This window comes from Cavia porcellus, unplaced genomic scaffold (genome assembly GCF_034190915.1).
Source record: "Cavia porcellus strain 051 isolate PalLab524CR breed Dunkin Hartley unplaced genomic scaffold, mCavPor4.1 scaffold_1, whole genome shotgun sequence".
In the NCBI taxonomy this organism is placed as follows: Eukaryota; Metazoa; Chordata; class Mammalia; order Rodentia; family Caviidae; genus Cavia; species Cavia porcellus.
In genome coordinates this window covers 212045702-212066294 of record NW_026947484.1, presented here as the reverse complement: position 1 = coordinate 212066294, position 20593 = coordinate 212045702, and the positions used below count along the sequence as shown (strand labels likewise).

The 20593-nt window shown below is 51.9% G+C and overlaps 1 protein-coding gene across 3 annotated transcripts in view; it reads left to right on the top strand.

The window, feature by feature from the left end:
• Ttc7a (tetratricopeptide repeat domain 7A) overlaps positions 1 to 20593 on the top strand; it is a 130089-nt gene that overhangs the window by 66689 nt on the left and 42807 nt on the right. For all 3 annotated transcript variants that reach the window (XM_063229069.1, XM_003473072.4, XM_013155851.3), the window contains 3 exons: positions 8734 to 8871; positions 9395 to 9478; positions 14085 to 14189. In XM_063229069.1, the coding sequence (XP_063085139.1) occupies positions 8734 to 8871; positions 9395 to 9478; positions 14085 to 14189 (327 nt within the window). The remainder of the gene's footprint in view (positions 1 to 8733; positions 8872 to 9394; positions 9479 to 14084; positions 14190 to 20593) is intronic.

Genomic DNA, 20593 nt, shown 5'->3' with positions numbered 1-20593 from the left:
TAATTATCTGCCTTGTGCCTGGCACTGAACCTGTTTAGGGAGCTTAGAGGTGCCACTGTCCTCATGGAGTCTACCTTCTAGTGAGGGAGGTGGCACTAAATTGATTAATGACAATTGCAGTATTGGGACATTGTTTGTACGCATACAACTGTGTTGTGCACTGTGGAGGAACAAAGCAGAGGTGAGGGGAAGACATAGTAGACAAAGTACACAGTGACCCGTTTCCCATGCCCTGGGCAGGGGAGGGAGGCACAGGCACATATGAGTATGCACACACCCACACAGGGTTCCCTGCCAGGAGGTGGTGTCCCAGTGCTGGGGTGCCTCGGAGGCTCTGTCTCTGTAAGTGTGACATGGCTGGGTCATCCAGGAAGTAGAAGAATAAAGAACAGGCTGGACACCTCTGAAGAAGGTGCAGGGAGGAGAGGCAGGGACTGGTCCAAGTCGCCCATCGAGGACTCCATCAGAGCCGGTGAGCTGAGACCACCGGCTTGAGCTAGAACCTCTGAGTGTGTGCATCTGAGGAGGGAGGGCAAGATACCAGGACCCATGAGCTGGGTGCCTGAGCAACCAGAAACAAGTTTTCCCTTGGGCAGATAGATGTCTGGGAGTGTTCCTTTGGACGTCTGGTGACTTTGGATGTGTGGAATGGTGGCTTTGGACATCGGGGATGGTGGCTTTGGACATCTGGTTGATATCAGGGCTTGTTTAGGGAGCTTAAATGGAAACATTGCCTCTAAATCCGCATGTCCTCTGGCAATAGATAGGGGAAGGATGCTTGGCCACAGGGTAGAGAGGCTGAATGCTTAGCCAAGCCAGGCCATTTTGGATTAGGGAATTCTTGATTTTAGGATTTGGCTATTTAGAGTTCAAGCGCCAGCTGGGCATATGGTAACATTGGTATTATCTTCCTGTAAGCATATGTTGAGTCATATGAAATTGCCAGTTTTTAGTTGTTTATGGCCTATGGCCACCTCAGGTTATATAGATGCATTTAATATCAGTATGTTCTCATGTTTTTGGCCTGTGTGGGTTTAGAGTCTTTTGAGGCAGGTTCTTGCTATGTAGTTCAGACCCTCCTTGAACTCTTGGCAATCCTGCCTCGGTCTCCAGAGTGCTGGATTACAGGCATTTACCATCACTCCTAAATCAGTGTGTTCCTGTCCTACAGATGAGACAAGTAAGGTCCAGGACAAGTCCCTGTCTTGGTCAAGATTACGTACTGTTAAACCTTGTAGGTATGATTACAATCACACCCACTCCCTTCAGGCCCTCTAAAAACGAGACATGGAGCCCAAGCTCCAGGCTTGATTCCATGCCTTACTATCTGCTCTGATTTGAGGTTTTCTCATCTATAAAAGGGCCAAAGATATAACTTGGGAAACCGGATAGCTATTGTGTTTCTCCTCAGTAGAGGTCAAGGCTGTACTCCGTCCCCTGAGCCATTTTCTGTGGCCTCGGTTTGATAGGGACAAGGCCAGAATTCACATGCCTTTCCCATAAGATAATCCCCACCTCGCCTCACCCCAGGTACCTCACGGTGCCTTTCATCTCAGACAGCCTGTTCCTGAAATGTGGCCGCTCTTGGAGTAAGGGGATGTTCTTGAGTATGTGTCTTCCCTCCGAGCTTCCTACCCATTCCGCTTTTAGGGGATGTGGCAGGCCAGCCTGCCCGGCACCTGGGAGAAGTGGAGCCCTGGGGAATCACTGCAGCTTCAGAGCAGGAGGACTGCACAGTTCCCACAAGGTCACCAGGAGTAGGCACGCTGGCTGGCTTGGTCCCCCTTCTCCACGCACAGCCTGTCAGACATTTGGGAGCTTGAGGAATTTGGGGAGGGACATTTGTAATGGACTTGGCTTTAGTGTCTCATCAGCAGAGCCCTGTTAGCCTCCAGTCTAAATCTGGCCTCTGCGGCTCCCAGATTCCCTCTTGTCTTTATTTTACATCTCCATCCCTTCGCTCTTAATCAACCAGAGAAATGGGGTGTGGCCTCCATAGGGCCAGACCCCACCATCCCTGCTCTTGCTCTCACCTGTCCACTGAACCCCAGCGTTCCACACACCCTCAGGCTGGCCACCATGCTCCTGGGGAGTGTCCTTTTCTCTCTTTGATGCTGCCTGGGTTTGGCCGCAGGTAATGGGCTTGAGAAGTCTGTAAGATAGCAGTTGCAGCCTCAGCCGCCACTTGGATTCTCCTAGTACCTGCAGAATCCCTTGTGCTGCGTAAAAATGATTCCTGCAGGGCCAGCCCGTGTCACTGTGGCCCTCACCTCCAGGGAGACCCAAGCAGTTGCTCCTGTGAAGGGTGTTTTCAGGCTTCCTGTTTTGTGGCCTGGAGCTTAGGACAGCCATGTGGGATCTGGGTGTGAGGCTAGTGTCTTGCATGTGAATTTTGTTATACACCGTACGATCAGAGGGAATGAGCAAGCCCTTTTACGAGATAAATAGAAATTACAGACTTTTATGGGAATGCAAAGGATATGGAAACTGATTAAACATACATGTTTCAGATTTAGTTTTGAGTCTTTGTGGCTAAAAGAGCATTTTAAGATCCGTTTGTTCATCCACACATCCTTCTATGCATTCTGTCCATCCATCTACCACTTATCCATCTACCCACGCACCGTCTTTTCATTCATCTGTCCATCCACCCTCTCACCATTCACCCACGCAGTCTTACTCCGGCAGCTATATCATGCTGGTTCTGTAGACAGCAGTGATGCGCAGCCTTTATCCCCAGTATTCTCCTGGTTCCCAGGGACATGGAAGAAATCCTGCTCTGTGAATCAGAAGGAAGTACCCCAACCTGCAGGACCTCAGAGGCAAATTTTTGCAAGAAGTATATAACAAGCCAGTGTGATTTTCTGACGATTGGGGAGTCAGGAGATACAGGAATCTTTATTGTTTCCAAAATACTGATCCTAGGGCTTAAAATATATGCTAAAGCAAACTGAATCCTTGGGCCCTCGTCAGCAGGGGAAGAAATGGCTACTGGTGTTTGCTCTTGGAAAGCATGCAAGCCTGGGGTAGAGTGAGGGTGGCGTAGATGGGAATGTTTCTAGGGCCTGGGATCCTGCAGGTTAACTAACTCCATCCCATACCAGTGCTGGGCATCTGGATACTTGAATCTAAAATGCACAACTTGTGTGGCCTGGCAACTTCCTTATCTTCCTGGGCCTTGGTTTTCTCATCTGAAAACAGGGTTAAGAAGAGTCTCTTGCAGGGCTTTGGGCAGATTAAGAAAGAAAATGAATGCAAAAGTGCCTGGGACATTTTGGCTGTTCCATATGTGCTTTTCTCCTAAAAAATACTTGATTCTGTCTCAGAAATTTTCAAACATTTAGGTTCTGATCTGACTGGGAGATTGAGTTTTTTCATGATTTGATTTACTTTTGTGGTATCAGGGCCTTTACTCTGACCCACATCCCCAGTCCTTTCTTTTATTTATTTTTTTGTTTTTAGACAGGGTCTCAGTAAGTTATTAAGCTGCCCAGGCTGGGCTCAAATTTGTGATCCTCCTGTCTCAGCCTCCACAGTGCTGTGCTTATACTCGTGTACCACCATAAGCCAGCATGTTGTTTTTTTTAAAAAAAGGATTTCCTAGGCTTGCTTTCCTTTGAAGCTCAGCAGATAAGACATCATTCTGGCTTTACAGATTCTGGTTTATTCTAACACAAGCACTGCTCTGCCAAAGGCTGTATGGGTGGCACAAGGGCCAATAGTGCCACTAGCTCAGACCCTTGCTACTATAGATGTGGAAGAGCCTGTGTCACTGTTTGGCAGAAGACTGTGCCAGGGTGCTGGGGAGATGCGCCACATTGCAGGTGTGTAATTTCTTGGCTCTGTGGACTCAGCCCCAGCACCGGTGGTAATTATGTCAGCCAGTGGGGCCCAGCAGCAGGAGCGGAACATGACAGCGTCATCCTCTAGGGAGGGGAGGCTCTGGGGACAGATGCTGTGGGAGGCTTCTTTCCGGGGTGATTGTTGGATTGACAGCAGCCTGCCAGATGGAGAGGTTGTCTCTGAGATGGTACTGAATAGGGTGTTCAATGTGTTGCTCAAGGAGCATGTCCTTTGCAGAGAAGCAGCACCCGAGAACTGGTTGGCAGGCTGGCCTGGGTTTTGCTGTGAGCTCACCTAGGGCCTTTGATGATATGGGTGAAGCTATTGAACACTTTCTTGGAGGCACTTGAAATTAGGCAATGAGCTGGGCTGATGTCAGAATGTTGGAACTCAACCCCTCCTCTGTACATTGGTCAGCTTTACCTAATGTACCTAAGTCTTGCTCAGTCTTCCCATCTTCAAAATGGGGTGATAGAAGACTAGACTATGAGAATGATGTGATGCCCCTTAGGAATTATCCTCTTTCCTCCTTTTCAGGTGGAAACCCTGTTTGGCCAGGCCTGGGTAGGAGGAACGACAGGGCTGGGCAGAGGTGAAAGTCAGTGCCATCCTAGCCCTATAGCCAGCAAAGGGTAGGGAATAGGCTTGCATCTTGCCAGGTTGGAAGGAGTGACCAAGGAGCCAGCAGGCAGCTAGAGCACAGGGAAGCAGCAGGCCGTATGCCGGCATCCACGGCTCAGCCTTGGCTCTTTGGGAGACCTCGGAAGGCCATCCACCTTCTGGGGCTCAGTGTTCTCATCTAGAAAGAGGGATCTGTTGTTCATCTGTGCCCCTTCTGGATTATGTGAGGAGGAGACAATGTTGGGCATAAGAATTGAGCCCCAAAGGGAGGTTGGTTCCAGGGACCCCGCCTGCCAGGGACAGACTCCCTGCTGGCCTCACAGAATTGCCCATAGAGCAGAGTGGGTTACCAGCCTCTTAGGTGCATACGCTCAGGGTCATTTGCTCACCCCGGACCAAATCAGTGGAGGCCATTTGTTTTGGTAAAAAGGAAAGATGCTTTGTTCCAGGCTAGCTCTGAGGAGATGGAGGCACCTCGTTTGCTCAGATCGCCACCTCACCACATCTAGGGGTGGCAATGTCTTTCATAGCAAGGAACATGGGGAAGAGGCACACAGTGAGGCAGGGATGGCAGACTGTTAGCCCTCTGAACAGAGACCTCGGAGCCAGCACCTGCTTACTGTCTCAACTGAGAGGAGAGAGTTGAGTTGTAACCAAGCCCAAAGGTGCTAGTTGTCTTTAAAGGAAAAAATAATCTAACTTGTAAAGTTCTCATTTTACAGTGCTGGTCACACTGCTGGCGGTGTTGAGAGGTTGGGTGATGGGGTATGGGGAAGAGCATTGTTTGTCGCCTTCTCCACCTCTGAACCACAGAAGCCTGAGGGTGAAAGCTCTTAGTCTAGGAGAAATTGCAGAATGTCAGAGGGACAAAGGAGTGGGGATGGCTGCCTGAGTCCTACCTGGGGTTAAATAGATCCCTAAGGGGAGGAAAATTGGGGGTGGGCAGGGAGGTCATGGCAGCGAATGCTAGGCAGGAGAGGCAGGGCGAAACTTGGGGAGGATATTCTAGGAGGCTCTGAGTGAGGAGGAAGGTAGGGAGAAGGCTGTGTATTACTTTAAGGTGCCAGGTGCAGTCGCATGTTACCGCAGTTGATCTGGAGGCTCTCCTAGTGAAAGCAGGAATCTGAGACCCCGTAAATGTGGAAGGGAAAGAAAGTGGCCAGGACCAGTTCTGGAAGCTGCTGCTGGGAGCCTAGGGCTGCTGTGTGGCCTGGGAGTGGTGGAGGAAGACAGGAGCCAGCCGGTTGTGCGGAAGAAGGACTAGGAGCCCCTTCTTGTCTGAGGCCTCACAGTAAAGCCTGTGCTGGCCCCTGAACAGCACACTAATTCCTACTCCTGTGTGGCTCAGCTGCCACTCCCCACAACTTTCTTCCTGGGTTTCTCCTGCCCTGCCCTGTTGCCCTGTTACCATGGTTACGTACACTGCCGGTGCCCAGCGACTGCCTCAAGCATTTCAAGATGTCCTTGCCTCAAAGCCACAATAACCACTGGACAAACCTCTGCTTGGGGTGGGGGCACCCTTCCCACGTGGCACAGGTGCTGCTTTACATGAGAACTGAGGACCCTCAAGAAAGTGCTTTCCCTGCTATCACCAGGAGGAGGATTTGCACCTGTGTTCCTCTCTTCCATTCCCATTCTTCTGACCTAATTAATGCCCAGCTCTGAAAATCCACCCCTCCCTCACACTCAAGCACATTCAGAGCCTTGACCTCTTAAAGCCCAGCTCTGGGGTAGATGGGGTGGGAGGAGGAATTCTCACTAGCCCAGAATCTTCTTGTCTGCGTTATCACTTAGCCTATAGAGATGGATTCGTGAAGTTCTTAGCCGGAGGCTGTGCTGAGGCTTTGGAGTCTGCAGATGACAGGGCCATGTCACAAGAAAGAAGGAAGCGGCAGGGGTGTGGGGATGTGCAGGATCTGAGCCTGTGCTGGTGAGAAGGTGTCCAGGTTGACAGAGGGAACCCAGCATGACCCAGTTCAAGTCTTGGTGGCCTTAGGGAGCTGTAAGGAGGAGCCTGCCAGGTGAGACACCTTGGAAAGGAGTTGAAACTTTCTCCCCAGGGCAGTGGTGACAGTTTAGTATTCACTGTCCCTGAACACAACAGAGAGCACAGGAGCAGATCCCAGCAAGGCTTCCCAACCCTGCCCCATGGAAAGCTCCACCTTTCTCTGTCCTTCCATCCTGACATTGTGCACCAAAATTGTAGGTCAGGCTCCCCTTAGGGAAACATCTGAGAGCTATTCCCTACTTCCTGTGTTCCCCATCCTCTCATTCCCAGCCCTCCCTCTGCTGCTTGATGGTCCCACATTGAGTGTCCAGAGCCTGAGCTGCTGGAGGTAGAGGAGTGGGGAGGCTCAGTGCTGGGGATGGAGCATTCGGGAAACAGCCCTGCCACACTCTGCTCGGAATTCCTTCTCTCTCCCTCTTTTAAGTGTGCATGTGGATCCCCTCCCTGCTCTGTCTCCCTTCTCCCTTTGGAGCTCCTGGCCAGCTCCCATCGACCAGGCTGGCTCCAGTGCTCTGCCTTTCTGGTGATTTCCTGGCATCCCTAGGACCTTCTAGGCATCTCTCCTGGGCTCTTCATGTCCATGGCAGGTAGGCAGCTCTCCCTAGTGTGCTGCAGGGGAGCTGTCTGAACAGTCCCCAGCCTGCCTCCCTTCCTGAAATGCCCCTTGGAGTGAATCATTTCCTTGAAGCTGGGAGTCTCATTGGCCTCCAGAGGCCCATAGAGGGATGCACTTAAGCTCTGAACCTCAACTCCACCCACAGCCTACTGGTTGTGGCTTTCTCTCTCCCCAGCCCAACAGGAGGAGGGAGGATAGCCCTGCAGGATGGAGGTCCATGGGTGACCGGAGAATCCTGTGGCTGTGACAGGGAGGATGGCTTGGTCTCAGACCAGTAATTTATTTGATTCTATGAGGAAGGTTTGTGTAGCAGAGCAGAGGATGGTCACAGAGGGAAGAGAAGAAAAGATGCCAGAAGTCTCTGGCCAGAGCTCACCTCTGCTGGAGCCCAGGATGCAGGGATTCATTTCAGACCCCAGAGCAACCACAGGCTGGGTTTTACCTCAACTGTGGCGTCTGTGCACACACTCCCTCTGTACCCTGTTTCCTTTCCCCCTCTGACCTGTCGCCTCTTCTGTCTGTCCTTTGCCCTGAACCCCCACACTGCCCTCTCACCTGCCTCCTCTCTACCCTCAGTCTCTTCTCCCCTTGGGTTGTGACATGGGCAGGAGGTGTAGTACATGCCACAGACCTCAGAAGAGGAGGGTCCCCATCCCTGCAGGGTGTTCAGGCCTAGTACGAGGAGCTCCCTCTGAACTGCTCAGACCTGCAGACTCGTCACACAGACCTTCCCTCTCCCCCCTTCCTGAGCAGCTGTGTGGCAACTCCAGGAGCTCCTGAAGTATGCAGTGCTGTGGAGTTCCAAGGACAGGTTTGGGGCCAGACACCGGTGATGGGAAGGGGCAGCAGGTGAGACTAGAGAGTGAGTTCAGCACCCTTCTTTTGAGTGAGCAGAGGAGCCCCCAGCCTGGTGGCTTCCTGTATTATCTGATGCTCTTGCTGTGGTTGTGGTGAATTGCAAACACATGAGGAACATTCCAGAAAACAGCTTGTCTGTACTCCTCACCAGTGATGTGAAAGAGAGGCTGAGGGCCTTTTCCACATGAAAGGAAACCAAGGAGGACACAGCCCCAACATGCAGGTCATGATCCCAGTTGCATCTTGGAATGGGAAAAACTGACCTGCTGCAAAGGATAAAAGTAATTATTATACATTTCTTTCTGAAGCAGAAAGAAAGATGCTAAATGTCAGCCATTGGTGCATCTTGATGAAAGGTGTATGGTTGTAGTAATAGTCTCACAGTGTTTCTGCAGCTTTGAAATTTTGCCAAATCACAAATTGAATTCTAGGATGTTGAGCCCTCAAAATATTCCCTTGCCCACCTAGGCCAAGGGCACTAGGCTTCTCTCCTTGGAGGACCTGTTTCTGGGAATGTGGCCACTTACCTGGTTAGCAGCCCAGGGTGATAGGTGGGAGCCTTGCAGAGACCGGCACCTGCTTATCTTCTGTCCTCACTTTGTTTTTTTTTTGTTGTTGTTGTTTTGTTTTGTTTTTGGTGTTTCCAAAATAGAGTCTCTCTGTGTAGTCCAGACTGGCCTCAAACTTGCAGTGATTCTCCTGGCTTAGCTTAAGGTGCTAGGATTACTGGCATGCACCACCATGCCCAGCTGTCCTCATTCTTTATCAAACCGTGCTCTACCCACAGGCAACTCGGGATGTGGTGCTGAGCCGGGCACCGGAGCAGGAGGAAGACCGGAAGCTGAGCCTGCGGAATGCCGCGGCTATCTATGACCTCTTGAGCATCACGCTGGGCAGAAGGGGCCAGTATGTCATGCTCTCTGAGGTACGGCCCAGAGTCAGGTCAGACATAAAGAGAATCAAGGGGAGCTACCATTTGCCCCTTCCTCACTTGTCACTTTGCTGTTTGGCCTTGTCCTGGCCCTGTGACCTCGGCTAGTCCTACCAGCCTCAGCTCCCTCATCAGTGAAGTGGGAGTAATTAGACACCCTATCTCAAGGTTGTTGGGGGGAATACATGAGCTCATATATGTGAAAAGATGGATACTGTCACGCAGGGAATCATAAGTGTGTGCTGTTACTTTTATTGGGTGCGTACATTTTGAAAGCACATTCGCAGGTCTTATTTCATGTGCTCTTTATCATGGCCCATGAAATCATCCACATGTTACGGAGGTGGGAACCAAAGAGTAGATGGGGGAGACACTTCGCAGCATACCCCTGGGTGTCCACAAGAATCAAACAGGACCTCCTCTGCCTCCCGAAGACAGTAATTAGGACAGTGGTTACCCTGGGAGCGGACAGGAAGGCTGGGCTGAGAGGAAATACTGACCGTTTCCCCTTCTCCAGTGTCTGGAGCGAGCCATGAAGTTTGCGTTTGGAGAGTTTCACCTTTGGTACCAAGTGGCCCTCTCCATGGTGGCCTGCGGGAAGGTAAGGCGTGGGGTACTGGGATTGCACCTGCCCTCTCAGGCAGCCCTCTCCTGCCCTCCCTTTGTGAGCAGGCAGAGGGCAGGTGGCAGTCTAGCACTGCCATGCAGCAGCGGTGGGTGTGAGTCTCCAGGAGAGTGGGTGAAAAAGACATCCTGTATGAATGCCACATGCAGGTGTGAGTCTAGATGCTTTTCTCTAAGTGTGCTGCATACTGGCCTGCCTGTGAACTAGTCCTTGGGGAGAAGGAGAAGGGGATGATCAGCAGCACCCACAGGGGAGTGTAGAGGGAGACCTATGGGGTGCTTATAGCTAGGGTTTAAAGCCACACAGCCAGCCACAGGGACGGGGAGTGGGCTGCCCAGAGCAAGGGGCACAGGGACAACACTTGCTCTCCATCTACCCGGCCCGTATGCCAGCACCCCTGATTTCCCCTCAGATCAGAACTGTGCTTATATAAGCCTCTATTTTAAGCAGTGACATGAAAGGAAAACCTTTCTGGAGCTGAGTACTGAGGGTGTTGGGGCTGAGGATGCTCCGAACACAGGAAATAAGGTGGCAGGAGCTTGCAGATGGCTCCGAGAGCTGTAAATACCCAGAGCCCTTTCATAGGGCTGAGGGAATCCCTCGCCCCCGGCCCATCTGTGCCCTGTTCCATTTCTGGCCCCACAGCCGACTCTGAGGAGGGCCCTCCCAGTGTGCCAGTGCCGCCTCCATGAGGAAGGTTGCCAGCCAGCTCTGAGCCTCAGAGGCGGGGCTGGCCAGGGCCTGGCATGCAGGGAGAGGCAGGGGTACCACTGAGATCGGAGGAGCCTCACCACCCCTTTCTGCTAGGCATTTGTCTCTCTCATCTTCCCCCTATCATGTGGGCCACCCTGAGAGCACCTTGAAGTCACAGCATGGTCACTTGGCTGTGTGCTCAGCTGGGTCTTGTCAAGGCTTAGGGAGAATTCAAAACACAGGAGAGGTCCTAGTTCTGGGATTAGGAGGCTCGGGTGGGATGTGGATGGGTGGAGGTCTCTGCAGGGAGCAGTGTGCCAGGCAGAGAGGCTGCCTGTGTAGAGGTAGAGGGGCTGGAAAGATGACCTGTGGGAAAAGAGGAGGAGGAGAGGAGGATGTAGGTATGGACCTTGTGTAGAGCCTGGCACACAGTTCATAGCAATGTGGGGCACCTTCTTCCTGCCACCAGCAAACATAGAAAGCACCTGTAATCTTCTGATACCATGGGCTGAGAGAGGCCTGGGACCAGAGCAGTGATTTGCAGCCTTCTGTGGGTCCTGGACCCTTAGAGGAGCTGAAGAAAGCTGGAGACTCTTCCTCATAAAAGAATACTGCACATGGAAATTAGCTTTAATTTTAAGAGAGGTTTTGGAGGCTCAGGAAAAGGTAGCACAGTCACCCAGGAGAAAAAGGCTCTTCCACTTCTTACAGAGGAACAGCCAGGCTGAGACAGGTCTGGACACAGTCTAGCACCCTCCCAGCATCCCAACTTCACTGGTTGCAGTGTGGCTTCTTCAGGAGCCAGTAGGGTAAGAAACCAGCTTACAGGCAGGCAGTTGAATCAGATGACTTCCTGCATGAGGCTGCTAGGGCAGAGTCCACCCACCTGTGCGGTTGGTGCATCAGGGGATGTTCTGAAAACCACTCTCCACCTCCCACAAGGGGACCCACATGGCAAGTCAGCTGGTGCCCAGGCAGCCCTCAGGGGTGTCCAGAGCTTGCCTCTGCCAAGAGCCCAAGGTGAGAACCCAGGTTCTCTGTCTTTTAGGCGATGAGACTGGGCAGATACAAATACACCTGGCCTTTCACCCTCTAGGAAGAACAGATGAGTTCCATGGCATGATTTAGGTCTTTCCTTCTCTTGGTCTCTATGCAGCAATTGCATTGGCTGTGTTGCTAGGTAACCAGCATGACAAGAAAAAGAAAACCGGCTGCGTCTGTTGAGTCCTCAGATGGCTCCTTAAATAGCCATGTTTTCTGGTTTGCATAGGGGTGATCTGGGAAGGGTGGGGTGGAATGAAGAGGGTCAGGGTGAGAATCCTATGTTTCAAGGATCCCAAGGTCAGTTGTCCAGAGAAGCTGAGGCACTGCCTGGGGCTTGTGCAGGTGTGTGCAGGGAGGGCCTTGGTGAGAGCTAGGAGTGGCGTTCCCAGGAAAGGTTTGCCAGACAACCCTTCACACTGCAGCCTACACTGGGCATCCTGTGTAATCTCCCACTCTGTTGGAGTCAGCATTTGCTGGCACTCTCTTGTTCTCAGCTTTCTACTCGCTTGTCTTGTGAGAGAGCAGGAGGGGATGGTGGCATTTGTCTTTTGCTCCCAGCCTTTCTGTAATCTCCTGGGGACAAGAGACAGTTTTATCCCCCTTTCCACAGTGATGTTACAACCACTGGCCCAGGGCTGCAGTTGGCCTCATGATCTGAAGAATATTAGTCCGTTTTCTGTTACTACACTGAAATACCTTGAGGCTGGTACATTCATAAGCAAGAGAGATTTATTTAGCTTGTAGTATTGTTGTTCAGGGACTTAGTGTGGCATTGGCTCTGCTGTAATAGGGACCTCATGGAAGATGTCATCCTAGCGTGAGTGTGTGCGATGGGAAAAATCACATGGTGGGGTGGAATGCAACCGGGAAGGAGCTTGCCTTGTTCTTTTTATAGCACCTGTCTTGAAAGAACTAGCCATGGTCCCACAGGAATTACATCCATCCCTCCTGAGGGCAGTGCTCCAATTACCTGACTGACTCCCATTAGGCCCCACCACCTGGAGAGCAAGGCTCCAGCACATGACCCCTTCAGAGACGTGCTCAAACCATAAGCAAACAACTTTCCTGTTGCTGGAACACAAAACTGACACCCACAGCTTAAAGCAGGAGAGGTTTATTTGGGCTTATAATTTCAGAGGGGTGAGTCCATTCATAATTGGCCAGATCCAAGGCACTATCGGGGACCTGGCCTAGATCCACAGACTCCCAAACAAGGGTATGGCAAAGGCTTAAATAAATGAGATAACTGGCATGATTTTAGGGCTCCAGGAGTATCAAAACCCTCTACAGAAGTCGAGGAGTCTGGTGGCTGAGACATACCTCTGTGCAGCCTATATTTATTTTTTTTTTTCAAAAAAAATGGGAAACAGACTTGGGAGTGCTTCAAGGACTTTGCAAGTAACAAATTATATTAACAAGGAGAAGTATTTTAGGTGAAGATCTCCATGTTGCATTTCACTATGGGGGTGAAATGCCTGCGGCTGCAGTCTTTAGCTAATTGGAGCTGGAGCCAGGTGTCCTTAGCTGTTGTCTTGCCCCAGCCATGCAGCCACCCCCACATGTGTGTTCAATTTCCAGTTTTGATGGCTCCCAACAAAGCACAAATGGGGGTGAGTGGGTCTCCTAGAGCCCCCTTTCCTTGGTAACACCCCAAGTAATGGGAGCTTGACCTGTCACAGTGCTAGTTACATACATACCTACCTCAGGTTCTCACACGTGTGAAGGGTGACAGCCAAGAGTACCCTGGGAAGTGATGGAGTCAGTCAGAAGGTTCTGGCCCTGTTGTGCTCATGTAAGTGCACGCAACAGGAAAGCTGGCCGCCTCTCTGGCCAAGATCAGCACCACAGAGGCCATAAAAGGTTAAGATCTTAGGACTAGGCTGTGCAAATCTGAGCCCAGCCACTTACAGGCTGGCTGTGTAACTTTAAAACAAGCTCCTAGTGTCTCTATATTTTGCTTTGCTTGCCTGTAAAGTAGGGGTCTAGTGTCTACCTGTGAAAATTCAGACTTCAGGTTTATAAAACAATTAGAACAGAGGTCAGCAAACTTTCTGTAGAGGGTCAGACAGCGGATGTTTTTTACTCTGCAGGCTAATCTTTCACAGGTCTTTAACTCTGCATTTATCATGCAGACAGCCACAGATGATATATAAATGGAAAGGTATGGCTGAATTCCAGTAAAACTTTATTTACAAAAATAGGTGGAGGGTCAGTCTTGGCCTGCATCTTGCCATAGAACCAATCCTGTCGGTGTTGGTAACATCCCTGCCTGCACCCAGATCCTGCCAGCTCTGTCCGCACCTAGCCAAGTCCCTGGGGCCCTGTCAGGCCTGTAGTCCTGCCTGGAGATTGTCTCAGGCCCTGCCTACCTGATTTCTCCCTTTCATCTCTGCCAGTCTTTGTGTACCCTCTAGCTTCCACTGACCTGTCTGCCAGTGCCAATTTAGAGAGCCCTTTCTATCTACAATGGCTCACATTTGCATTCCTTGGGGAAAGCTTCCATCTGTTGTCACCTCCGCTGTTGTTATGTCATCTCCTCCATGCCCTCTGCTAAGGCAGCTAAGCTGTCAGGAGGCTGGGAGCTCAAGCAGGGCCTTCTCCCAGCTGTGGCCTTTGCTGTAGGCAAGGGTCATGGCATCCATTCTTCATGTGAGGAAACTGAGGCTCAAGGAGGGACATTGCTTCCAACACCCCTGGACTCCTCCACTGGGGCCTCTTCTTGATGCTTGAGAGGAAAGGCGCCCAGAGTATGACTGGCAGTCAGGGGACCTCCCCTGCCCTGGGCACAAGCCATCCAGTCATGGAGACCTGGCAGCTGGTGATGGTGTACCCTGCTCTTCCGCAGTCTGCCTACGCTGTGTCACTGCTGCGGGAATGCATGAAGCTGCGACCCTCGGACCCCACCGTGCCCCTGATGGCTGCCAAGGTCTGCATTGGGTCCCTGCACTGGGTAAGTGTGCTGTGGGGCTGGGTAGGCCGGGAGAGGAGCAGATGTTCAAGAGGTACACGGTGGGGGGAGCCTGGTTTGGCATGGAAGTGAGCCTGCCAGCTGTGCATGTGGTTGAGGGGAAAGTTTATTAGAATCTGTTGACCCATTCTCCATGGTAAGTCCCTCCAAAGAGGATGGCAGCAGATTTGTGGTTCTACACTGAAATATGGTCTCCGGAGTGTCAAATGAAGGGAAAGAACAGCCGCCCAGCAGTGGGGAGTGTGGGCAAGACCTTGGGGCAGCCTAGACTGACACATTATCTCGGACGGCCTCACATCTGATATATAAGGGCCAGCCAGGCTGATGCTAGGGCTCAGAGCTTACCCTTGCCAGGAATGAACCTATCTCCATGTCCTGTTCTTTTTTTTTGGCTTGAGCCCAGGGGCCTTTGCTCTGAGCTACATCCCCAGCTATTCTTTACATTTTGAGACACAATCTTGTTAAGTTGCTAAGATATCCAGGCTGGACTCAAACTTAAAATCCTTGTGCCTCAGCTTCCCAGTGTGCTGTACACCACTACACCTGGCTCTCTTGCTTATGACTTTTGCCATGACCCTGGGCTCCACTGCCTGCTCCCTGCCCTCTGCTAAGGCAGCTAAGCTGTTAAGAGGCTGCAGCTCAAGCAGTGACTTCTCCACAGCCATGGCCTTTACTGCAGGACCCAAAGACCCCCACTCCTCAAGCATTAGTACTTTGCAACAGTGAAAGAACACAGAGCCAGGAATCCAGGGCCCTGGACCAGGTCTGCTTGGTTGCAGTTCCAGGTCTGGGGAGCTCTTGGGCCCAGTGCACTGGTCCCAGGCCAGGGATGCCTCTGGACCAGGGATGCTCTAACTAGCAGCTCACTTCTGGGCTTCTTTAACTCCCAGTCGGCCTCCTGATGTCAGGATGGTCCTGTTTCTACCATCTTGGTGACACAGAGTAAGTGCCTGTTCTTCCCCCTTCTTGGCATCCTCCCTCCGTTTCTCCTCAGGCTGACTAGCCCCAATTTCTTTACATACTCTCTAGGCCCATGCTCTTCCAGAGTTGATGCTTTGCCTAGAGCGGCTCTTCTTGACTTCTGTGGGCCTGATACCCCACTCTGTTCCTAACTGCTGTGCATCTAGCTTGCTCTGAGGCAGCAGAAACCAGGCTCCAGGTACATCTAGCAGGTGCTTCATAGTTAGCAGCCTTGACCAAACTGCCACTTTGTCCTCGTCTGTGTCCAGCAGGCAAATCACAGGCCCTGGGAAAGGAGGTGATAAGCTCCCTGCCAAGCCTACATTCTAATGTTTTCTCTCAGTATAGGAAACTGAGCTCATCCCTCTCCCGTGTCCTTACCTGCTGGGTCCCTATGAGCTGCTCCTGTTTTTGCTGTGGATAGGAAGGACTCCCTGGCCTAAAGAGGGGCTGAAAACAGCACCTTTCCCTTTCTCTCCATGTGCTCAGGTCCCCTGTGTTGTATAAGCCATCTGTCCCCTTGGGTCCCCCTCAGGAGAGCCCCAGACTAAGAAGAGGGGGGACACTTTCAGAAGCTCTCAGCTCTTGGAAAGGCCAGTGTGATGAGGCGGTTAAGTTTTATACCCATGAGTGGTCTTAAGTAAGACATGTAACTTCGCAGGATGATCAGGGAGGCTTCTGGGTGAGGTGGCTTTGGACAGGGATCTCAGGGTGGGGAGCAAAGGGGTGGGCTGGTGGCAGTCCTCTCCATCACAGCTTGCTTTCTCCAGCCTGTCATTATCGGGGAACCCTGTGCTCCCTAAGACGATTGGGAAAGCTGTTGACATCTTGAGGTGGGGCGCCATTCTGGGCAAATTGTGAGTGTGGGTGGCTTAGGCACGCGGGCAGAGTGGAGCATCGCAGGCTGAGCACGTGCAGCAGAGGGTATGAAAAGGGCCCTGCGACCCCCAGCTCAGACCCCAGCTTGTTCCAGGCCTCCTCAGAGGGCCCTCAAGCTCATGGCTGAGATGAAGCCTGAAATACCCTCATCTCCGGAGGCCTGGGGGAGGGGTGGGCATCTGTGCTGTGCAAGGCTGCCAGCTCTGAGGGAGCTCTGGGTCCACCCAGCCAGCAAGCCCTTGCCAGGAAGCCCTAAATTTAGGTCTTCCCACCATGGAGGAGCTGTTTCCCTCCACAGCATAATTACAGTAATTATGTGCATTCAGATTACATGGTAATAAAATTAGGATCAAATCAGTCCAAATTGAAATCAGATGAGTTAGGAGCAAAGTAATCAATGACAACATAAATAGAAAAGCCCAAAAGGAAGCTTAAACATGCAGACTTGTCATCAGGTCAGGGAGAAGGGCAAGCTGTTTAACCTCCACTCAGCAGCTTGTTACTGTTGGTCTGCTTGAAACTGGCATTGAAATCATGGACAGGCCGGTAGCTGGGGGTGGGTTGCCTGCACCCACTTTGGCCTGGACGACCCCTCCCATCCTGAAGACCCTCTTGTACCCACCTTGGACACTGATCTCCTGTGTTATGACTCTCATTGTTTCTTAAAGACAAGACTCTTCTTCCCTGAACACCTAGCCAGAGCTGGGGGATGGGACCCTGCTGGCCTGGGAGCAGTTTCTTCACAAACAGTTCTGTCTTGTATGGCCTGGTCCCAGTTAGGTAAGGATCCATCTGCTTTATTCACCACACCTCAAACATTGGTCTCTGCTCCCCCTGGGGGAAGCCCACATAGATGAGTGACTCACACCTCACTGGCCAGGGCGGGAACAGGTGGGCAGTCTGTGCTGGGTCTCCCTCCCCGTGGTCTCCCTGTGTTCTGTGGCTAGTTCTCTCTCCCTGTGGGCAGACTGTCCTCCAGGAAGATCAGGAAGGAGGCAGCCTAGCACTCTGTCCCCAAGGCTACAGCAGGAGGAGAGTCCGACCATGGGCAGGGGGCTGTGAGTGCATGAGGCAGGGTCTAACTCCTGAAAGGTGTTGGACCCCCTACTCGTCACCTGCCTTCGTGGCTCTGGCTCATTCAGCCGGGCCCCAAGAGCTGAGGACGGAAATCTGGGTGGACCGTTCGGCCTAGCTTGCAGGAAGGGAAGCTGAAACTGGGGCATTTGAAAAAGAAGTTTCGTCAGGCGGAACCAGCCTACTGGCCACGTGCCCAGGGGTGGAGCATCTGCTGTCCCTGCATCCTATTCTTGTGCCCCGAGCCAGTGTGGGTCACCCCAGGCTGGGACTGGATCTGAGACCAAGGGTCCCCCCAGGTGCGGTCAGTGGAGGGACTGGTGTGGTCACCTGCTAGTTACAGGGCGTAGGGAGCAGGACTGGAGCAGGTTTAGGGTTGGGCGGAGCATGAGGTTCTTGGAGTTGGGGAGGCCTCCCAGGCTCTAAGCTGGGGACATGGTGACAGTGCTGAAACCAGAGAGGCCTGTAGGCAGCCAGCCTACCTTGCTTTGACTTGACCAGCATCCTGCCAAGTTCCCATTTTTGGAACAGGAGAAAAGACATGCAGCCGTGTTTTAGTATCCCTCTAAACACATTTACTTAAAATTCATTAGATTGCAAAGATTGACAGTGCCCTGCAGGTGGCATCAAGGACAGGGTGTTACACACAGATGGCAGAGAAGGCTGTGAAATGGAACATGGGCTTGCTCAGCTCTGTAAAGGGTTGCAATGTGTCTTTCATGGGGGCACAAGTGCCTCAAGGGGGCTGGGAGGCTGGTGAAAGAGCACAAGCTGTGAAGGAGATAGACTATGGTTCAACTCCACCTACCCATTCATTAGCTGTGTGACATTTTCTCTGTCTGTGTCTCCATTTCCTCATCTGCAGTATGGAACAGTCACCTCCACTGACACAGAGTGGCTGTGAACATTAGAGGTAAGGAGTGCCCTTGCTTGGCACATTGCAGGTACCTGGCAAGTGGTCAATATTGCTGTTAGAGCCCCTTTGAAATAGCAGGTGTGGCCTTTATGTCTTGACCCTCAGTGTTTAAATTCAGGAGTGGGCAGAGTCAGAGGATGGATTATGTATTCATGAGGCAGGGGGGAGACAATGCCAGCTTCCGTACCACCTCGTAGAAATTAGGCAGTACTATTCTTCCCTGGAAGGCAAGGTGGATTTCCTGCAGAGCAGCCACCAGCAGGCTCTGGACCGGGTAGGAAGGAGTGAGGAGAAACTGGAGATGTCTTGGAACAGAGCCTTGCTCCAGAAGTGGGCTTCCTCAGTCCCTAGGCAGAGAGGAAGAGATTGAAGAATCTTAGGGTGAAGCTTTTCAGCCACTGCAGGGTGGTTCACTGAGGTGGCTCTGGAGAAACCACATTAGGACAGCTGGAGAGAAGTCACAGAGAACCTTTCCTTACTTACGGAAAGCAAAACCAATCCATCACAACCGTATCCATCACAACCTCTGGCCTGGCCTTCAATGTATCCGTTTTCTAAAAAAAAAAAATGGAAAGCCACGTGAACCAGGTAGCCTTAGAGTCGGGAAACCTGGGCTGCAGATACAGTTCTGTGCTTCCTGGCCAGGTGACCATGGGGAGCCAGGTGGGACCAAGATGCTGAGAGCAGGTGCCAGGCCTCTCTGAGCTGTCCCGTGAGGGCAGTGTTGTTAGATACAGGGCCATAGCCACTAGCAGGCCGTGGAATAGTCAGGCTTAGGGACAAAAAAAAGGCAGGTGGTAGTGTGCCCTGTTCTGGAAGGTTTTGATGCCACTTCCTCATTTGTTAGTGCATCTCACTCATGTATAGATGCATAGCAGTTGTGGTATATATGTAATAGTACTAAGAGTCCTTGACGGGTACTGCTGTGAGCATTCAGGTCATCCCAGTCTCTCAGCAACTCTATAAGGGTGCCACCTTTAGCATCCCCATTTTACAGGGGAAACCGAGGCATAGCAAAGCAGGGTGGCTTTTTACAGAAGAGGGCCCAAGGCACAGCAAGATGAAGTGATTTGCTTAAGGGCACACAGGAAGTAGCCATGCCAGGACTTGAGATCAGGCACTGTGGCACTGGCGCTTTGTCCTTGCTATCACGTAGTCTGCCTTGTGCAGAGAGCCAATCATGAGGGTAGAGCTGATCTCAAGTTGGCTGGGGTGCCAACACTTCTAAGCAAAGGAGGCAAAGTCAAGTGTCCCAGACTTGAGCATTCCAGTGCTTGCTTCGGTGAAGAGGAACAGCGCACCTGAAGTGTTTTGTTTTGGTCCTACTTTTAGTTTTAGCTTTTGCATAGCACCCGTGTCTGTGAATACTGGTGCTGTTGTGCTGTCTGTTGTCTTAACCAAATTAATAGTAATACTTTCTCTTGTCATCAGCAATGTCTCCACACGCAGGAAGCCAGCTGTCTGGGGTGGAACTAGAAGGGAATCTCTGTGGTGTTACATTTCTCATGGTACCTTACAGCCTTGTATGTTTTGGATTCTCCCCCTCTGCATAGTGGAGCCTTTGCTCCTTCAGTCTCTTGTTTTCTTGTTTTTGCATGCATGTCACAGAGGCTGTGCCCATGCTGGGAATCCAGCTCTTTTGCTCCCCAGAGCGAGTGGCCTCTGTGTCAGGGCCTCAGTCCAGACTCCAGGGAGAGACAGATCCCACCTGCACCCTCTCCCCTGATGTGGCCAGGAGTCAGGCTCTGGGATGCCTGGAACTGCCCATACCACTGGGGCTGGAATTGTCCCTACATAGGCATGGATCCAGCCCCCCAGTTGACTGACTTTCTAAGCCCCTGTCTGAGGAGATGCCTATGGTTATAGGGCGTTTGCATTTGGTGGTGGTGGAAGGCTTGTGTGTGATGTGTCTAGCTTCTTGCTGAGGCTGGGGTGACCTCAGGGTTGGAAGGAGCATCCTGCCTTCTCTGGAAGCTGATTTCTCACAGTACCACGCAGATGTAGGTCCACTGCTGCACCAGGCAGGGGGCAGGCTGGGTAGGAGGGAGAGGGCATTTCTTGGAGGATTTTGGATCAAAATAGGCACAGCTCTCACCCTGGCTGTTGTGGCCCTTGCCAACCCCTCCAGTCTGTCTGCTGTGGATGTCCCAGGGTGACCATGAGGCCTGTTGCGTGTTGTGTGTGATGACGTGTGCACGCGTGACCCATGCCAGTTGATCCTTTTCCAACTGGAACAGTCCTCTGCTCCCAGGACAAAAACAGCCCCAGGCCTTTTTCCCCTGTAAGTTTTAGCTCCTGCTGTGTGAGGGAATGAGCTCCAGATGTAGCCCAAGTCATAGCCTGCACACTGCACAGGGCTGGCCATGTGCAGCACAGGCCCTGTCCCTATTCTGGCTGCCCTGCTGAGCAGTGCAGGCACCTGCACAGGGTCTAGCAGAGCCACATGAGGAAGGGAGCCAAGGGCCTAGACTTCAGAGGACTGGATTTGGGGCCAAGGAAGCTTCTCTGTCGAGTGGCATCCTGTGATGAAGAGCACAAGACAGACACCCATGGGAGA